Source organism: Notamacropus eugenii, chromosome 1, assembly GCF_028372415.1.
Source record: "Notamacropus eugenii isolate mMacEug1 chromosome 1, mMacEug1.pri_v2, whole genome shotgun sequence".
NCBI lineage: Eukaryota > Metazoa > Chordata > Mammalia > Diprotodontia > Macropodidae > Notamacropus > Notamacropus eugenii.
Window position 1 is genome coordinate 362,742,806 of NC_092872.1, and position 16,946 is coordinate 362,759,751.

Below are 16,946 nucleotides of genomic sequence, written 5' to 3' on the forward strand. Positions count from 1 at the left end.
CATCAATTGAGGAATGACTGAACAAGTTGTGGTATATGAATGTAAAGGAATACTATTGTGCTATAAGAAATGATGAACAGGAAAACTTCAGATAGGCCCTGAAGGACCTATATGAACAGATGCTGAGTGAAAGGAGCAGAACCAGGAAAACTTTGTACACAGTAACAACCATAGTGTGAGAGGAATTTTTCTGGTAGACTTCGGACTTCACAGCAATGCAAGGACCTGAAAAATTCCCAGAGGACTCTTGAGGCAATATGCCTTCCACACCCAGAGAAAGAACTCTAGAATTGAATCACAGAATGAAGCAGATCATTTTCTCTTGTGTTATGTTTTGTTTTGTTTTATTTTCATGGTTTCTCTCATTCATTTTAATTCTATGCAACATGACTAAGGCAAAAAGGTATTTAATAAGAATGTATGTGTAGAACCTAAATAACATTGCATGCCATCTTGGAAAGGGAGGGAGGAGAGAGAGGGGAAGGTGAGGAAGGGAGGAGGAAAATCTAAGATATATGGAAGTGATTGTGGAAAACTGAAAACAAATTAATTAATTAATTTTTAAAATTAATTAATTTTTAAAAAGAACAATTGACACAACAACAACAACAACTTGGTAAAGGACTCATGATAAAATATGGCTACCATATATTTTCCAATTTCCAATGCAGGGAACTGTTTTGCTTGTTTTAATCAATGAATTTTGTTTTTCATGTTTTTTTTTAATAAGGAAAAGAGGGAAGTGAGAGAAAGAGAATTCGGACTTGAAAATAAAATAAAATTGATTTAAAAAAAGTCAGAAGATCTAGGTTTGGTCACTTACTAGATCTGTGATGAGGGGCAAGTCATTGAATCTCTTTGAGTTTCAATTTTCTTTTAAAAATGGAGCTACAACAGGGCTTCAAGGAAAGTGCTTTATAAACTTTATAGTACAACCAAGTGCTGAGCTATTATTATCGTCAATTAATGCCATTCAATATAACTCTATTCAATATAATTCAATGAACTCTCTTCAGTATAATTCAGTGAACTCTATTCAATATTCATTTCAATAATTGAATATATTGTATTCAATATAATCCATGCACTTAATACCATAATAATAGCTCACCTTTCTCTAGTACTTTAGAGTCATCACAACAATCCTATGAAGTATGCTGTAAGAGTAACAGTAATAATAGTAAGAAAAATAACTAAGACTTATTTGGTGCCTTAAAGTTTGCAAAGCCTTTTACATACATCATTACTTCTTTTGATTTAAACTAAATTCTATAGATAAATTTTCCATGGATCTTAGATTTTGTCAATATGGAGAGATCCAGTTGGAGAACTTCCTTTTTCAATGGAGATCAGGGTCTCCTCTGTAACTAATAGACTTAAATAATTGCCTGGGACCCCTAAGAAATCAAATGACTCACCTTGGCTCACAAAGCCAGTTTTGGAGTCAGGGCTTCAGCCTAGGTCTTTCAGATTCCCAATCCATTAGCCCATGCTGCATCTTGCTCTAGGTGTTATCTCCATTTTATAGATAATCTAATTGCATCCACTGTGAGTTGGCCAAGGTAATATGGCCAGTGGCTGTGGTGGAATTAGAATCCAAGCCTATATGATTTCAAGTCCCAGGTATTATTTTCATTTTGGAGATGAAGAAATTGAGTCATATAGAGGTTAAATGTCTTAGTATCATTAGATTTGGGGCTGGAACAAACTTCAGAGATTGATTCCAATCTCTGATCAAAGATCCTGAGAGCAGAGTGACTTGCCAATGGTTTATATTAACTGCTAAGTAGTGTCATTAGGATTCAAATTCATTTCCTCAAATTCTAAATCAAATCTACTAAATCATGCTATATGGTGCCTGAGGATAATACAGTAGCTAATATCCATTTCCCTCTACATTTAGAAAGTATCTGCTACTAATTTTGCCAAGGACCTGTATAGTGGGCTCTGTTGAAAAGTTTGAAATTCACTGCTTGTTCTCTAAATTTAATCAGGAAGACTGGAGAATCTCTGTCAAGTAAGCTAGTTTCTGCCACCTCCCCACCCCCTCACCCAAGGCAAGGAAGGCAGCTTTAAAGCCTGATTGGTCCAAAGGGATAAGGCTTGAGATATTAGTGGAATTTGTGATCACCTAAGTTCAGCATAAAAGGAGTCAATTTATTCCCTGTACATGAGATTCCATCTTATGCCGATGTTTCTTTGCTCATGTTCTTCCCCACACTTGGACTGTTCTTTATCCTCATCTCCACCTCTTAGAAGTCTTAACTCCCAGTGAGCCTGAGCAAAAATGCCAGCTCCTTTGAGAACACCTCCTTGGGCTTCTACTGCTTTGTCAAGAGTCGAAACTCTTTCCCCTGGACATGGCCAGAAAGAGCAGTGAAGATCTATTCAGTCAATAAGTCTCCTTTGCATACTGTTGTTGAATAAATTACTTTGAATAAATTACATCTTGAGATGGTCTAAGAAAGTGATGTCAAACTCAGAAACTTATACCTGTTGGCCCACCTATTGACATTGAAAATCACAAATTAACATAATTTATGTTGTATTCTATTTTTATTTATTTTGTTAAACATTTCCCAATAACATTTTAAGCTGCTCTGGAGGTAACACTCTGGGGATTTGCTGTTCATGAATTTGAGAATTCTGATTTAGGAATAAATTATTTCACAGTTCCAAATCCAATCCTATAACACTGTTCCACCCAAAGTTGGGCTCAAACCTGAATTTAGACTCGGGGTGGGGATGCAGTGGGGTGAGTAATAAACAATTCTCTTTAACAAGTGAGACCTAGTTGAGTCTGAGAACAGTACTCTTTCACTTTAATGAATTACTCTGTAGGCAGAATCACCATTGGTTTCACGTGTTGTACAGTATATATCTAAAAGGCTCTATTTATCCTCCCCACAACTCACTTAACTTATTTCAATGGTAAATCTAAGCAGAGTATGAATCTCTATCCCTTTAGAAATAGTAAATATTTCTGTGCAAGGATTCATCAAAGGAGAACAGAGCAGAGAAATATTCACATCTTTTACTCAGAAAGCTGCCACGGTTTGCTTTTATTCATTAAGAACAACAATAAAAGGAACCCAAAACATTGTATAGTATTTGCCATACTCTATATTTCTACTTATTTGGAAGAGATAAAGCAATAGGGTTAGAGTGGTAAAAGATGGCTTAGATGATCACCTAACCTATGTCCCTGCAGAAAACTGCGCCTAAAGCAAATAGGGAAATGAAGCTTTTGTCTTGGAATTTTTTTTATTGGGTAAATATGTTGGAAAGTTTTAGTAAATTGTCTTTTTTCCTCCCTTACTTGTTTATTATTTATTAAAAGGGATAACATACTGGATAAAGGATGGGGAGGGATAGATTCAGAGATAAAGTATGGAAAAACAGAAGATATTATTATTCATTTTAAAATTAGTCAGAGATTCCCAAACCTCCTTGAAATAAATCATTTTTATGTTTAACAGTACCTAATAATGTAAGATTTGGAGACTCGGTGTCAGTAGCTTTTAACCACATTTGGTTGGAAATTCTGTGATAGAAAGATCCTTGCTTATGCCTGAAATCTATTCTTCTTCCTCATTTGCCTCCTCTAGCTGTTAGGCGAAAAACCATTCTGCCAGCCAATTTAGTTCACAGCCTCTGAATCATCCTCAGTTCTTTGCTCTTCCTCACCACCCCTTTTAGTCCCCTCCCCCCTTTATATTCAGTCGTTTGCCAGGTTTTGTTGATTCTATCCATACAACATCATTTTCATGTGTCTTTTTCTCTCCTCTCACATGGAGTTCATATCCTTATCACCTCTTGTCAGACTCTTGGAATAGTCTTCCTGCTGCCAGTCTCTCCCATCTCAAATTCACCTCTCATAAAGAAGCAAATTGAAATTCCTAAAGCCCAACTGTAGCTCTGTCACTCCTCTGCTCATGAAGCTTCAGTGGCTCCCTAATGATTCTAGGACAAAATACAAAATCCAACATTTAAATCTCTTCATAGTTTGACTCTAACCTACCTTTTTCAGACAAGTTTCCCATCATTTCCCCTCACACATTCTATATACCAGTCAGTTTATGCCCTGCAAGTGAGATTCCACGGTCTTCCTGCTTGTTCTTGAACAGGTTGTTCCCCACATATGGAATGTCCTTTTTCTTTATACCACCATGTCTTAGAAGGCCTCACTTTCTTAAAGGCTCAGATCAAATATCATCTCCTCCTGAACACTTTGCTTGGTAGCCTCATTGTTGATGTTCTACCTCCTATCCCTAAATTACTTTGAAGCATTCATGCAGCAAAACAGTTTCTGAACCTCCTGACCCTACATGTACATAAATACAGAATAAGACAAACACATTTATTCAGCACCTACAAAGTGCCAGGCACTGTAGTAAGTGCTCTACAAATATTATGTCACTTCATCCTATCTTGAAAGTATAGATATCATTATTATCCTCCTTTCACACTCGAGGAAACCACATCAGAGGTTACATGATTTGCCCAGTCACAGAGGTAATAAGTGGCTGAGGTCACATTTGAACTCAGGTCTCAGAACACATGGAACTGAATAGTTACACATTTAGGTATTCTGGGACAAATTATATGTTCATACATACATAGACTCCACAGTATAATGGGAAAGCCTTTCTCAATTCAACTGATTTGAAGTACTTGAAGCAAGAAAATCACTTGCAATTAGTTTTGCATTAGGGTTTAGAAAGTATTTTACCCTCCCGCAGTACATTGTGAGCATTTTTACTATTGCCATTTCATAGATGAAAAAATGAAGGTTCAGAGGGGTTACCAAGGACTTGCCAAGGTTCATATAACTAGTATCAGAACCAGGTTTGTTAAATGAGAATGTACTAGTAAATGTTCAAAATCAGTTCTCCAATAAAATATATGCAGAGTACACTTTTAAGTTTAATCTTCATTATTAACATTTTCTTCATCACTTTTCTACATCTAAGCAACAATAAAACAATGAATCAAGCCCTGATTTGTAGCATTTGCTGAATTCTGGGGTTTAAAGACTCACATTGACAACTGACTCTTGAGCCTATACTAGCTGACTCTAGCACAATGCTTGGTTAAGTTAAGTCAGATGACTTTCAGAGTTTCTGATTCAGCTCTGAACCAAGAATGATGCTACGATGACTCCAAGTCCATTTGTATTTTTATTCTGCTATACTACCTCCACAAAGAGGATTTGCATTTATTCTGGTCACATCCAAAAGAGATAGTTAAGCCCATTATGTAGAAGTTATATGGAGGTAGTTTCAGTTCACTCTAAAGAAGAATATGCTAGACTAAAGAAGAGCTATATGGTAGACTACATTGGGAGGTAGTAAGTTCCCCATCAGTAGAGATATTGAAGAAGAACAGGAACACTTTGCCAGAATTGTTATAAAAGAAAACTACGCATAGGACAATGACTTGGACTAGATGCCTTTTCAAACTCCTTCTAACTTTGAGATCTGATAAACATGAGAGAAAAAGGATGTTCCTGTCTTTGTCTCACCAAGAACAGTAGCATGTTTGTTCCATATCTGAAAACTCCATCACAATATGTGATGGTCATATCAAATATCCCCCAAATCAAAACAAATGAAAACCAGAAGCTTTGAGTACTATTGCACATGAGTCAGGAATCAATCACAAAAAACACAAAATAGGATTACTGCTAGTTCCTGGTTCACATGTGATGGTAGCCCAAAGCACTTTGGTGCTGTTTTTTTAGTTTTGGGGGAGGGGGTGATATGATTTATCAGGATTATTTCCAGTGCATTATAAAGGAGTAGGGCCATACTAATAAATTTATATGACACTTTAGGCTTTAAAAGTGCTATACTTATATTTTCTTATTTGATCTTCATAAAAAATGTTCTGAAATAGTAGAACGATGACTGAATTAAGAACAAGAAGAGAGTTTAGAAGTCATACAATCCACCCTCTTGGTTTACAGATAAGGAAAATGAAACTTAGAAAGATGACGTGAATTATCCAAAGTCACACAGTAAATACCAGAGCCATTTTTACACAAAGAACCTGCTGCTCAAAAAGGTCAAGTGACTTGCTCAAGATCCTACAGTAAATGTAATTACTGGTCCATGGCAGAACCTGCATTCAAATGCAATTTTTCTGGTGCTCTTTGAAATAGCCCACTTTACCTCACCACCACTCCTATTCCACAGAAGTGTTCTGCATTAGGAATGCCTTCCTCATTAACTCCATGAAGCTCTTCCCGATTTCTCTAGCTGTAAATGATTTTTCCCATATCTGATCTCATAAGAATTTATACTCATCTTATACACGTAAATATTATACAGATTTAAATGAGTTAGCTATATGCCTGTCTTGTTTCTCCCCGTTAGATTTAAGCTACTTGAGGGCAAAGCGCCTGTCTCATTTTTATTATTTTCTCTCATAGTGCATAACACAGTAGATGGCACATTGTATGTCCTTAATGAATGTTTGTTGAGTGAATGAAATCTCATAAAATTCAGGAACTATGCATAGACTCTGTTCTTTCTATACATGATGTCAATTACATTTAGAATTGAAGTGGCACTTTGCAGCAAAGGTATCCCCTTTTATAGGGAAGGGGACCCTTGTTTTCAAACCATTTCATCATCAAACTGTTTATTTTTTATTTTACAACTTACTCACATTAGCATAGCACATAACACAAACTCATAATTTTAATCTATATCTTATGCATGAAAGTGTCAGGGTATAGTTGTACTATTTAACATATAAATTAGTTAAATATGGATCATTAAGACAAGAGCAACAACATCAACCTGTGCAATTAACTTTTTAAAAAACACAGAATTAATCAATCAGAAATTCTATGGCTCATTTAGCCAAAGACCCTTAAATGCTCCAATGCCTCATTATGGTATAGAGAGTGATCAAGGGTCCTCAAAAGGCCATGTCAAAGGAAGACTATCTCATCAAGGCTCCACCAAGTTAGAATGATTTTGGGAAAGGCTTAGTAATGGTTTCATCCCCAGAAAGTTGTTTATTAGTTGATGATGTTTGGGGGCACAACAACTCATAAAAATCGCCAACCAAGATGAGGAGAGAATTGGCAATGAGGGTTAATTTGTGAAGGCATCAAGAACACTCAGACTAATGAAATCATTGGCTTTTTGATGTGGTAATGGCATCTCCAATTAAAGAAATGATTCTTGTCCATTAGATAGTGAGCTCCTTGAGGGTAGGGACTCTTTTGCCTCTTTTTGTATCCTTAACACTTAGCACAGTACCTGGCACCTTGCAGGCTCTTAATAAATATTAATTGACTTATTGTCTGACTAGTAGTATAGTATCAGCACATAGTATTGGCAACAAATAGGAATTTACTTGGATTACAACAAATGCTCCCAATATCTGGAACACCCTCTCTTCTTCTACCGCAATCTGGAGATTTTTTATCCGTTTTTCAAGGGCCATCCCAAATATTGCTTCTTCCATGAAGTATTCTTGGTCCCCTATCTTGAAAAGTGATTAATCCCTCACACTTTATGCTTTTCTACCTTTAGATTCTATAAAAATTAGAGTAGCATTTAGTGATTAGAAAACTGGCCTCAAAGTCAGGAAGAAATGGGTTCCAGATCAGCCCCTGACACATTCTAGCTGTGTGTAAATTACTCAGACCTCTAGGAAATCCTCTAGGACGATAAGTTGCAAAGAAGGTGCTGACAATGTTTTGTCACTAGGTAGTTTCCTGTAACGATGAAATAGCAGGTCCAGCTGCTGCTGCTATCCATGTATAGGTCTCATACGCCCCTACTAGGCTCCATAAGAGCAAGAATCGTGACTTATTCATGTCTATATTTCCCCCAAGCACCTAGCAGAGTTCATCTAGCATTATATATCCTTATTTCAGCTTTAAAAGACCATCTAGTTCATCAGTGTGGGTACTCATGGCACTAATACAGACCTCAGTTTGATCTTCATAAGTTACTATAGCAAAAAAAAAGTAATTTCTTGGTGGCCAGTTTTTAGAATATGAACTTCTTTCCACTTAGTGAAAAGTTATTCCTCAAACAGCAGGTACAGTCAGCCAGAACTTGAACTCCTTTGACAATTACAGATTATTTCCACACTACGATGAAATCTTAGAGGAAAACCTTAGAGGAATTGTCATAGGCTTCTCATAAACCTCTGATGAATTACTCAATAGCAAAATAAAGATGAAAAGATTAAAAAAGGTAAAGAAGAATAAAGGTAAAAAGAAATATACAAAATATATCTAACACTATGTATAGTCTATTTTACAATGCATATTTTGTGTGGACTAATAGTATGCATAGCCTTTTTAATTTATTTTGTTTATGATGCTAATTGAAGCATGATCCTTTACTTAAACTGTGTTAGAATTCTACACATATCTGCATTTGTCAGAAGAAAATGAAAAATAAACACAAATTGGTAATAAATATATCAAGCTTTTAATTAACAGGCTTTCTTTGTTAACAGCCATGAATGATATGTGGCCAGCCTATTGAAATAATGATAGCTAGCATTTCTATAGTGTGTTAGGATTTGCAAAGCTCCTTTACAAATATCTCATTTTATCCTTATAAATCTGGGAGACTGGTGCTTCCCCTATTACAACTTCAAAGAAGTATAGGAGCTCAACCCCTCTTTCCCAACCCCTCTTAATTCTAATGATTTCCACTTGTTAATTATTTCTTATTTATCCTGTATATAGCTTGCTTTGTAGAGATAATCTTTTTGCATCTTGTGTCCACGTTAGATCATAAGCTCCTTGAAGTCAGGGATTGTTTTTTTCTCTCTTTTTGTATCCCCAGTGTTTAGTATGGTGCCTGGGACATAGTAGGTGCTTAATAGATTGACCGATGGATTCTGTGCTTCTTGCAATTTTTGCCTTTTTGCTGTGCTCCCCTTACATCTATTTGGCACTTAACACTTTTCACATTTTTTATCTCATTTGAATCTTACAAAAACATTGTGAAGCAGTCAGGGCAGTTTTTATGTCCTAGGAAAAAAAAAAACTGAGGCTCAAAGTTTACATGATTTTTCTAGTGGTCACATAGAAGTAAATTGTCTACCCTGGAATAAATTTCAGGTGCCCTGATTTCTAAGCCAATTTGCTTTTTAGTCCCAAAACCATTTCCCGAATAACTATTGAGGTCAACATGACATCAAAGATTCTCCAAAATTGTCCTTCAACCCTATGTTGAAGAACCTCCAGTGCTTGGGAACTTACTACCTCTCAATGCAGCCCATTCCATTAGTGGACATCACTAAATTGCAAGAAGTTTTCTGCTATTGGGGGTCAAAATTAACTTCTACACAATATGCACTCCTTGCTCTAAGTTACACATTCATGGCTAAAGCAGTATAAATCCAATTTATTTTTTAGTGACAGCTCTTCAAATATTGTGAGATAGTTTTCATGTCCCTTAATCTCTTCTTTATCAGATGAAACATTCCAAGTTCCTTCACCTGATTCTAACATGGCATAGCTGCCATACCCTTAATTTGTCCTGGTCAGTTTCTTGGTGTTCTTCTTCAAATTCAGTGCCCCAAATTGAACAGTCTTCCAGATATGGTATGACCAGGGTCAAGTACAGCAGGACAGTCACCTCTCTCTCACCTTCTTTTGGAAACTAGAACTGCAAACCTCTAGCTCTAAGTGAATTTACACTATTGGCTGTTATCAGGAGGCTTATTCTTGACTGCTGAAATTATAGTGATAAAATGTGTCTTAAGGCATATTCCAATAATCTCCTCCTTTTTTGATAATATAAATAACATGTCTGATGGAGAAATTTGTGATCTCCCAGGCCTTGAATAATTAAACTCATTAGCTAGGAAAACACACTTATGATGTGAACTTCCATGAACTTGCAGTAATTATGTCAGATAGAAAATCAAATATTTAAAGCAATGTCAGAAATGAAATAGACTTCAGAAATCACATATACACAACTCTTTATTTTTGGAGAGAAACAGTAACCCAGATAAGGGAAATGATTTGCCTAATGTCACAAATCATATTTATAGCAGACCTAAACCTAAAACCTTTGTGTCTTACTTCTCAAACTATTCTTCTATTTTTTTTCTTTTTTTGTGGCCTTAAAAACATTTTTAAATATATATTTTCTTCCACTGTGACTTGCATTGTGCATGAATTTATAAACACTTTTCTGCTCTTAGTGTTTTTCTTCTCTGCTTCATGTAAAAGGAATAACTTGTAAACTTCTTAAATAAGAAAACATACAGTATGCTTTGAAGGGGTTTTGTTACATAACATGGCCTGTGTTTCAATATGCAAGCCAGGTTGCATTATCTATAGTAAAGCCTTCCAAAAAGTCCCACTCATCAACATGCCCCAGAGAATCATTGAGTTAGAAACAGAGCTGTACTCAGGATTTTTATATCAGTGAAGTCCCAGAAATTGCTATGAGGCACATTAAAAAAAAGAGAGAGAATTAAAGCTCTTGTAAGAACACACTTTTCATAACCATCATTTTGGGGAGGCATTGTCAGTACTATTATTCCCATTTTACAGATGTAGAAACTGATACTTATAGAGGTGATGGGGCTTGCCTAACCCACATAATTTGTAAGTGGGAGAACTCAGACTTGAAGACACAAGTCCTCTAGCTAAAAGTCCAAGGGGGTCAGAGCAGGGAGCTCCTAGTTGGGATCCAGAAAGCAAAAGGTAAGTCCTCCAGGTCAAATGTAAGCAGGGATTATTTTTCTTTTAATCTTTCCAGCTTCAGTCCTTAGTGCAGTCTTTGTCCATGGGAGATTTTTAATAAATTGATTTATTTATAAGTTTATTCATTTATTTATTAATAAAATTATTTAATAAATATTTGTTGAATTGAATCTGAGCATCCCTAAATGGGGCCCTTCTTTTTATACAAATGGTATGGTTTAATTAGGACTATGAATATAAAATACTTAATACTTATTTCCCCTCCCTCCTTGCCTCCAGAAAACTAATTCACCTTTTACTGTCCCATGACAGCCTTACAGATGTAAGGGTAGCAAAGCAATGAGGCAATGGCTTTCTCTAATCTTCAATATCCTTAAAAAAAGGATATGCTTGGGGGGAAAGCTCACTGTGCTGGGGAATACCAGGAAATGATGGTGAAGTACAAAAAAAAAAGGGACAGCAATGAAGAAAAATATTGACTTCATTCAATAATGAAAATCAACTATCCCAAAGAAAATTTCTGTCTACTTGAATATATATGACATATCCAAGTGAATCAAATGATTTACTAGTTTGGATGTAGATTTTGGATAAAATACAAAATTCAGCAGTCACCTATATTAAAGCATTGGTGTAACTATGAACTATTTGTATTTAGCTTACTTATTCTACTTGTCCACTACGGATAAACAGGAGTGATGTGTGGCATTTGTGAAAAGACAGTAATCTTGCTATAAGGAAAACTTCTTAATAATTAAGTCCTATCTAAAAATGTAATGGCCCATCTCAAGAAGTAGCAGAACCCCTCCTCCCTGGAGGTTTGTAACAAAGGGTAGATAAACACTTTTGGGGTGTGATATAGAAGGGGTTCTCACTCAGGAATTGGGCTTTATTAGATGCCTTGTTAGGTTCCTTCTAACACTAAGATTGATACTATAATAGCACGTAAAAGAAATTTCAGCATTATTCTGACATCTAAGTATGTATACAATCCACTATCAATTCATTTTGTTATTCATTAACCTTTAAAAGGTTATCATGTATATTCAAGTTGTCATAATGCTTGCCATGGCCATTTTCCCATGGAGCTAAAAGTTCTGAGTAGCTCTGACATGTTTTCCAAATGGTATTTGTGGTATTACTTATAGGACTGCTCATCTTCAAAAACAATTGTGTATATTAACAAATGAAATGCCCTCCCCACCATGTCATCCAGGAACAAAGTAATGCTGACATAAAAATCACTGAGTTCCCTGGGTAGAAGTGTGTCTAAATGTAATATTCCATTATTTGTACCCTCATTGAATCAAAGAGCATCAAGATCCCTAGAAGTCTTGCTGCATATGTCTCATTTGTAAAAACTGTCTGATCTATAGAATGCAACATTATTCTATTATACGATTATACAATTGGAGTATCCCATATACTGGACAATAATTTCTCTTGAACTGAAAATGCGGAAGGGAAACAGTCATGGACTGCAGAATATTAGAACTGGAGGGGGCCTTAGAGCCCTTCTAGCCCAATCCCTCTGATGCCCATCATACCAAAGATTATTCAGTGTACTTGAAACAGCAGTAGGTTTACAAAAATAAATGCCAAAATCATCTTCCTAAAGCATAGTTCTGACCATGTCACTCTTCTATTCAAAGACCTTATTTGGCTCCCCATTGCCTCTAGGATAAAATAAAATGGTATTTACAGCCCTCTATAAATTAATTCCAACCCAACTCTCAAGATGTATTTCATTGTGCCTCCCTTCATATGCTCAACATTCCAGCTAAAGTGGATTGCTAAGCTGTTCCCTAAACTTAGCATGCTATCTCCTCCATCTTTGTTTTGCCTTGGAATGTACTCTCTTTTCATTTTCAATTATTAGACTCTTTTCTTATTTCAGGTCTCAGCTCAAGTGCCACTGCCATGATGTTATTCCTGATATACCCTGTTGCTAGTGTACACTCACTATTCGTGTATTCTTGCTCCTTGAGGGCAGAGACTGTTTAATTTTTATCTTTCTATCATCAGTTCCTAGTCAGCACCTTGCATACACTAGGCATTTTTAAAAATGTTTGTAGAACTTGAACATATCTATTTGGGAAAGCTATGCAATCTTAAGGAAGGATGCTTCAATGGCTATTTGCTAATATACTATTTGTATTGGTATGACTTTGAAAACAATATAGTAAATGGTGAAGTATAATAGTGAAGATTGCTTTTTCCAGGAGAGTTAATCATTGGAGTCTATGAATTGAAGGTAATAATGAGAAAAAATATTTCTAAAGTAAAGGGCTAAGTGCCTCTAGTTGAGTGCATCTATTTCGGTGTTGGAGTCTTTCTAGAAGAAGTGGGTCTTAAAGAAAAGTAAAAAATTGCAAAGGGAGAATACATGATGAAGTAAAAAAGGAAAAAGAAGATTCAGAAATGGGAGAAAGTTAATGAAAACAATCAGAAGATGAATATTAGAAGCTTAGTACATTGGTCAATTGGCTGTCAGAACACTAACATTAGAGCATTTAATATCACAGAAAAAATCAGTCTCATTTTATAATGACATGTCCTTATCATTTATATTTTCCATAAGTTGTTTCTCTATCCTAATATTTACTCAAAACACAAGTGATCGAGATTGAAAACCAAACTGTGTCACATAATTTACATGCTTGTAAAAAATGCAAGATTTCCTATATGCAGGAATTCTCTGTGAGATAGAAAGTGTAAAACATAGGCCCACTCTACTGACTTTTGGGGATGGAACAATTATATAATATGTCCCAGCTAGTATTTAGACTTTGTGAAATACGTAGGACACTGATGTATTTAGAAGTATCATATTTCATTTATAATTCAATAATTCTTCAAAGGATTTATTAACTCAACTCTTAAAATTAGCTATAAAAACAATCTTAACTCTCATAGGTCAAGTTGATTAATTTAACTGTAATCAATAGCCAAGAAAGGAGATAATGAACTAAAAGATTTTATCTACAGTTCTAAGATAACCAGGGTACCTCTACTTCCTTGGTAGAATGAATTAATCCATTCCTAAGGTAACTAGTAAACAATAGATGTATGGAAGTGTTTGAAAAACTAGCTTCTTTTTTTTTTTAAACTCCTACTAATTATTTGACCAAAAAACAGTCTGACCTGTGCAAAGAAAATTAATTGTGATTAGAAGGAAAATTCAAAGAGTAGCTGCATTCATCGTTACACATTCTATCTCCTTTTTCTAAATGGATCTCTGTGGTACACATTTAGACAGGTTCAAAGTATATAACCAATTTCATTTAGCACCATGGTATGCTAAATTGAACCCCTTGAAGCACTGGATAGTTTCCACCTATCTCTTCTAGGATGGACTTTTAAAATATGTTTGCCTTTTAACCTTCTCTTGTTATATCATACTTGACTCTTGTAATCTTTACTACATCCTTCCTTCTCTTTGGAAATCAACCACTTCTTCATTTTGTGACCCCTGGCCTCACATGATTCTGCCCCATTAATTCCCTAGCACAGAGCAGTATAGGTACACACAGTTCTTCCGATTTCCCCAAAATAACAATGCAAATTTCACTTAGTGAGCTGAATGTGGTCCTCTAAGACTCCATAGTCATCCAGTCTAAATTTGAACTAGGGATTCTTTTAATAAATTGCCTTAGCTTTACAGTCCAAGATCTAAATAAACTTTTCAATATGACCTTGCTTTCTTATCTACCTAAGAATGACCCAAGGATGTGTATGAGAACATTCAAAAGAGGGGAAATTAGGGGCCAAATGAGGAAATCCAGTGTACCATGTTATATTAAAGTGGCCTTTCCCCTCTGAAAAGTAGGAAGTGTCTCTTGAAATACGGAAATTTATGACAAGCATGCATTGAGGGACCATTATCAACAGGGCTTGTAATTTTTACGCTGTCTATTTGTGATCATAGTGATAATTGGCAGAAATGACTAATTGCAGAATAAGAGCATCAGCTGACGTGAAGGAATTGGCTTTTCCAGCTGAGATCTGACAGACGTATCCAGCTTGGGGGCAGAAAACATGTCAAACAAAACTAACATACATTCACATGCTAATTACAGGATAGGCACATTAGAACAAACCAAATATTGCATGTTACATCATTCAAGAGGTCATTTGTAAAGACACAATTCCAAGCAAAGCCTCAGATCTTGATTAAAAGAAGTATTAGGCATAAGCTTAAATTCAACATTCACTGTAGTTTAGAACCGGTGTTTTGTGCTTTTTTTTTTTTGAAATAAAAGGAAGGAAATGCTCATTTAATCTGTTTGTTCAATACTTATTAGAACATGTATTTGACCAGACATACATACACTCCCCTTCCCCAATTCCAAAGTAGCTATATCTAGAAAAGATGGGACATACCTGTGTCTACTGGGGGCCAGGATAAAGAAGAAAATTCATTCCAATTTGAATATAGTGTTGTTCCTACCAAACAGCTCTTTCCCTTTTTCTTTTTGGTGGACCGTGGGTGATTAAACCTGGTTCAGTATACCAGGTGTCTTCAAACACGCATTAAATATGCAGGGGTATGAAGGAAGCTACAAAATGTTAGTGGAAACTATACTGTCAATCAGGTGTCCTCAGCCATGGAAAATGACAACTCCAAAAACAAACAATCTAACAAACAGGTTATGAGGCTGAGGGTGGAGGGGAATAACAAAAAGAGAAGCCTTTAACAAAAATGAAGCAAAGGGGCATTATTGCAGAGGCAGAAAAGGGCCTTACCATGCAGTGCATCAGGAAGAGGAGAAGGGCAGGGAGCATTCTGCAGACATTGGGCTGAGCATGGCATCCAGGTATTCTGTGAACTGGGCAGGCATCTTCAGCACCATTCTCCTGGACAAAGCGACAAGTTTTCAGTGGGCTTCAGATGGCTATTGGGCACCAGATCCCTAGAGCTCATTTCACTTCCTTCTCCTGGAAAGATTTTTCCTCCAGTGAAGTCTCAGCTCAGCACTACCATTTCCTTGCTGCTCCCAGGGGATCTTCATGCCCAGTTTCTGGGGTCATCACACAGACTTTGGAGAAGCAAAAGAGAGAGACCTTGTTGAAGCCCACGCACTGACTACGGTTTTAAAGTGGATAGAGAAAGGGTGGGCAGGGAGGCCTTAGAAGGCAAAGAAGAGTAGCCTTAGGAGAACCATCCCCACCCATGAGGGCTTCTAGATTTTCTGACGACTGGATAATCTTCGGAGAACACCGAAAACTTTCCCACGCGGCGAGTTCGTATGGCTGCTTCTCGGGGTGCGCCAACAACCTAGGTCCATTAAAAGATTTTGGGAACCATCTTACCGACGCCAACAGCAACGGCAGCAGAAGCAGCAGCAGCAGCAGCAGCAGCAAAGGCGGCGGCAGCAGCAGTAGAGGCACCGAAAGAAGCAGGAGCGACCACCTCAGCTTGCGCCGGCACAACTAAGTTGGGGGAACTGGCAGAGCTATGGGTGCCAGACAGCTTGGGAGGGAGCTTTGCAATGTCAGGAGTCCTCCCCCCACCCCAACCACAGGGGTGGGGATAGGGTGGGTGGAGGGACCCTCTTGCCTTCTCTCCAGAGGGCTTGGGGAAGTGGAGCAGGTCAGTGCATAGGGAGAAAGGGGAGAGGGAGCATGCTTCTGTGTTTGTTCATGGGTGCGTATGTGCCTGTGTGCTTGTGTGCTTGTGTGTGTGTGTGTGTGTGTGTGTGCGTGCGTGGGCACGCGCGTATCTGAGGTGGGGGCAATTCGGGAGTGCCTGGTTGGAGATGGAGGGCGCGGAAGAGGGGTGGTTCCTGCGCCCCCTCCTGCCTTCAGGGTGACGAGCAGCTCGGGCTTCCCCACTTCTTGGTCTGCGGAGCTCGGTTACCTAGCGACTCACTCCGGGGAGCCCACGCTGACGCCTGTTAGCTGGAGCTGCGGCAGTGGCCAGCCAAGAGGAGGGGGAGATGCGGAGAGGGGCGGGCTTATAAATTCACCATCTTCTGGGCTCCTTTCCTCTCCTCTCCACCTTCCTCCTGCCGCCCCTATCCTTTTCTCTTATTCTTCTAGGTTAACGGGGGTGGTGGCAAGCCCTCACCTTTCAGTCAGGAAGGGGAGAGGGCACACAGGGCAGCAGAGGGCATTAAAGCAATCTTACCCTCCATCCTCTGCACCTCAAGAAGCCCTGCCTCTTTCCGCTACCTACCCCCACCCCGAGCCTTGCGCTGGCTAGATGTGGCCAAAATGGGGGAAAAGGGGTTGGGGAGAG

At 37.6% G+C, this 16,946-nt stretch overlaps 1 protein-coding gene across 1 annotated transcript in view; it reads right to left on the bottom strand.

Moving 5' to 3' along the window:
• TUNAR (transmembrane neural differentiation associated intracellular calcium regulator) overlaps positions 1-16,573 on the bottom strand; it is a 70,531-nt gene extending 53,958 nt beyond the window's left edge. The window contains exons 1-2 of the mRNA XM_072630315.1: positions 16,019-16,573; positions 15,452-15,744 (exon numbers count right to left, since the gene is read on the bottom strand). Coding sequence (XP_072486416.1) covers positions 15,452-15,490 — 39 coding nt within the window. The 5' untranslated portion in view covers positions 15,491-15,744; positions 16,019-16,573. The remainder of the gene's footprint in view (positions 1-15,451; positions 15,745-16,018) is intronic.
• Between the last annotated feature and the right edge of the window lie 373 nt (positions 16,574-16,946).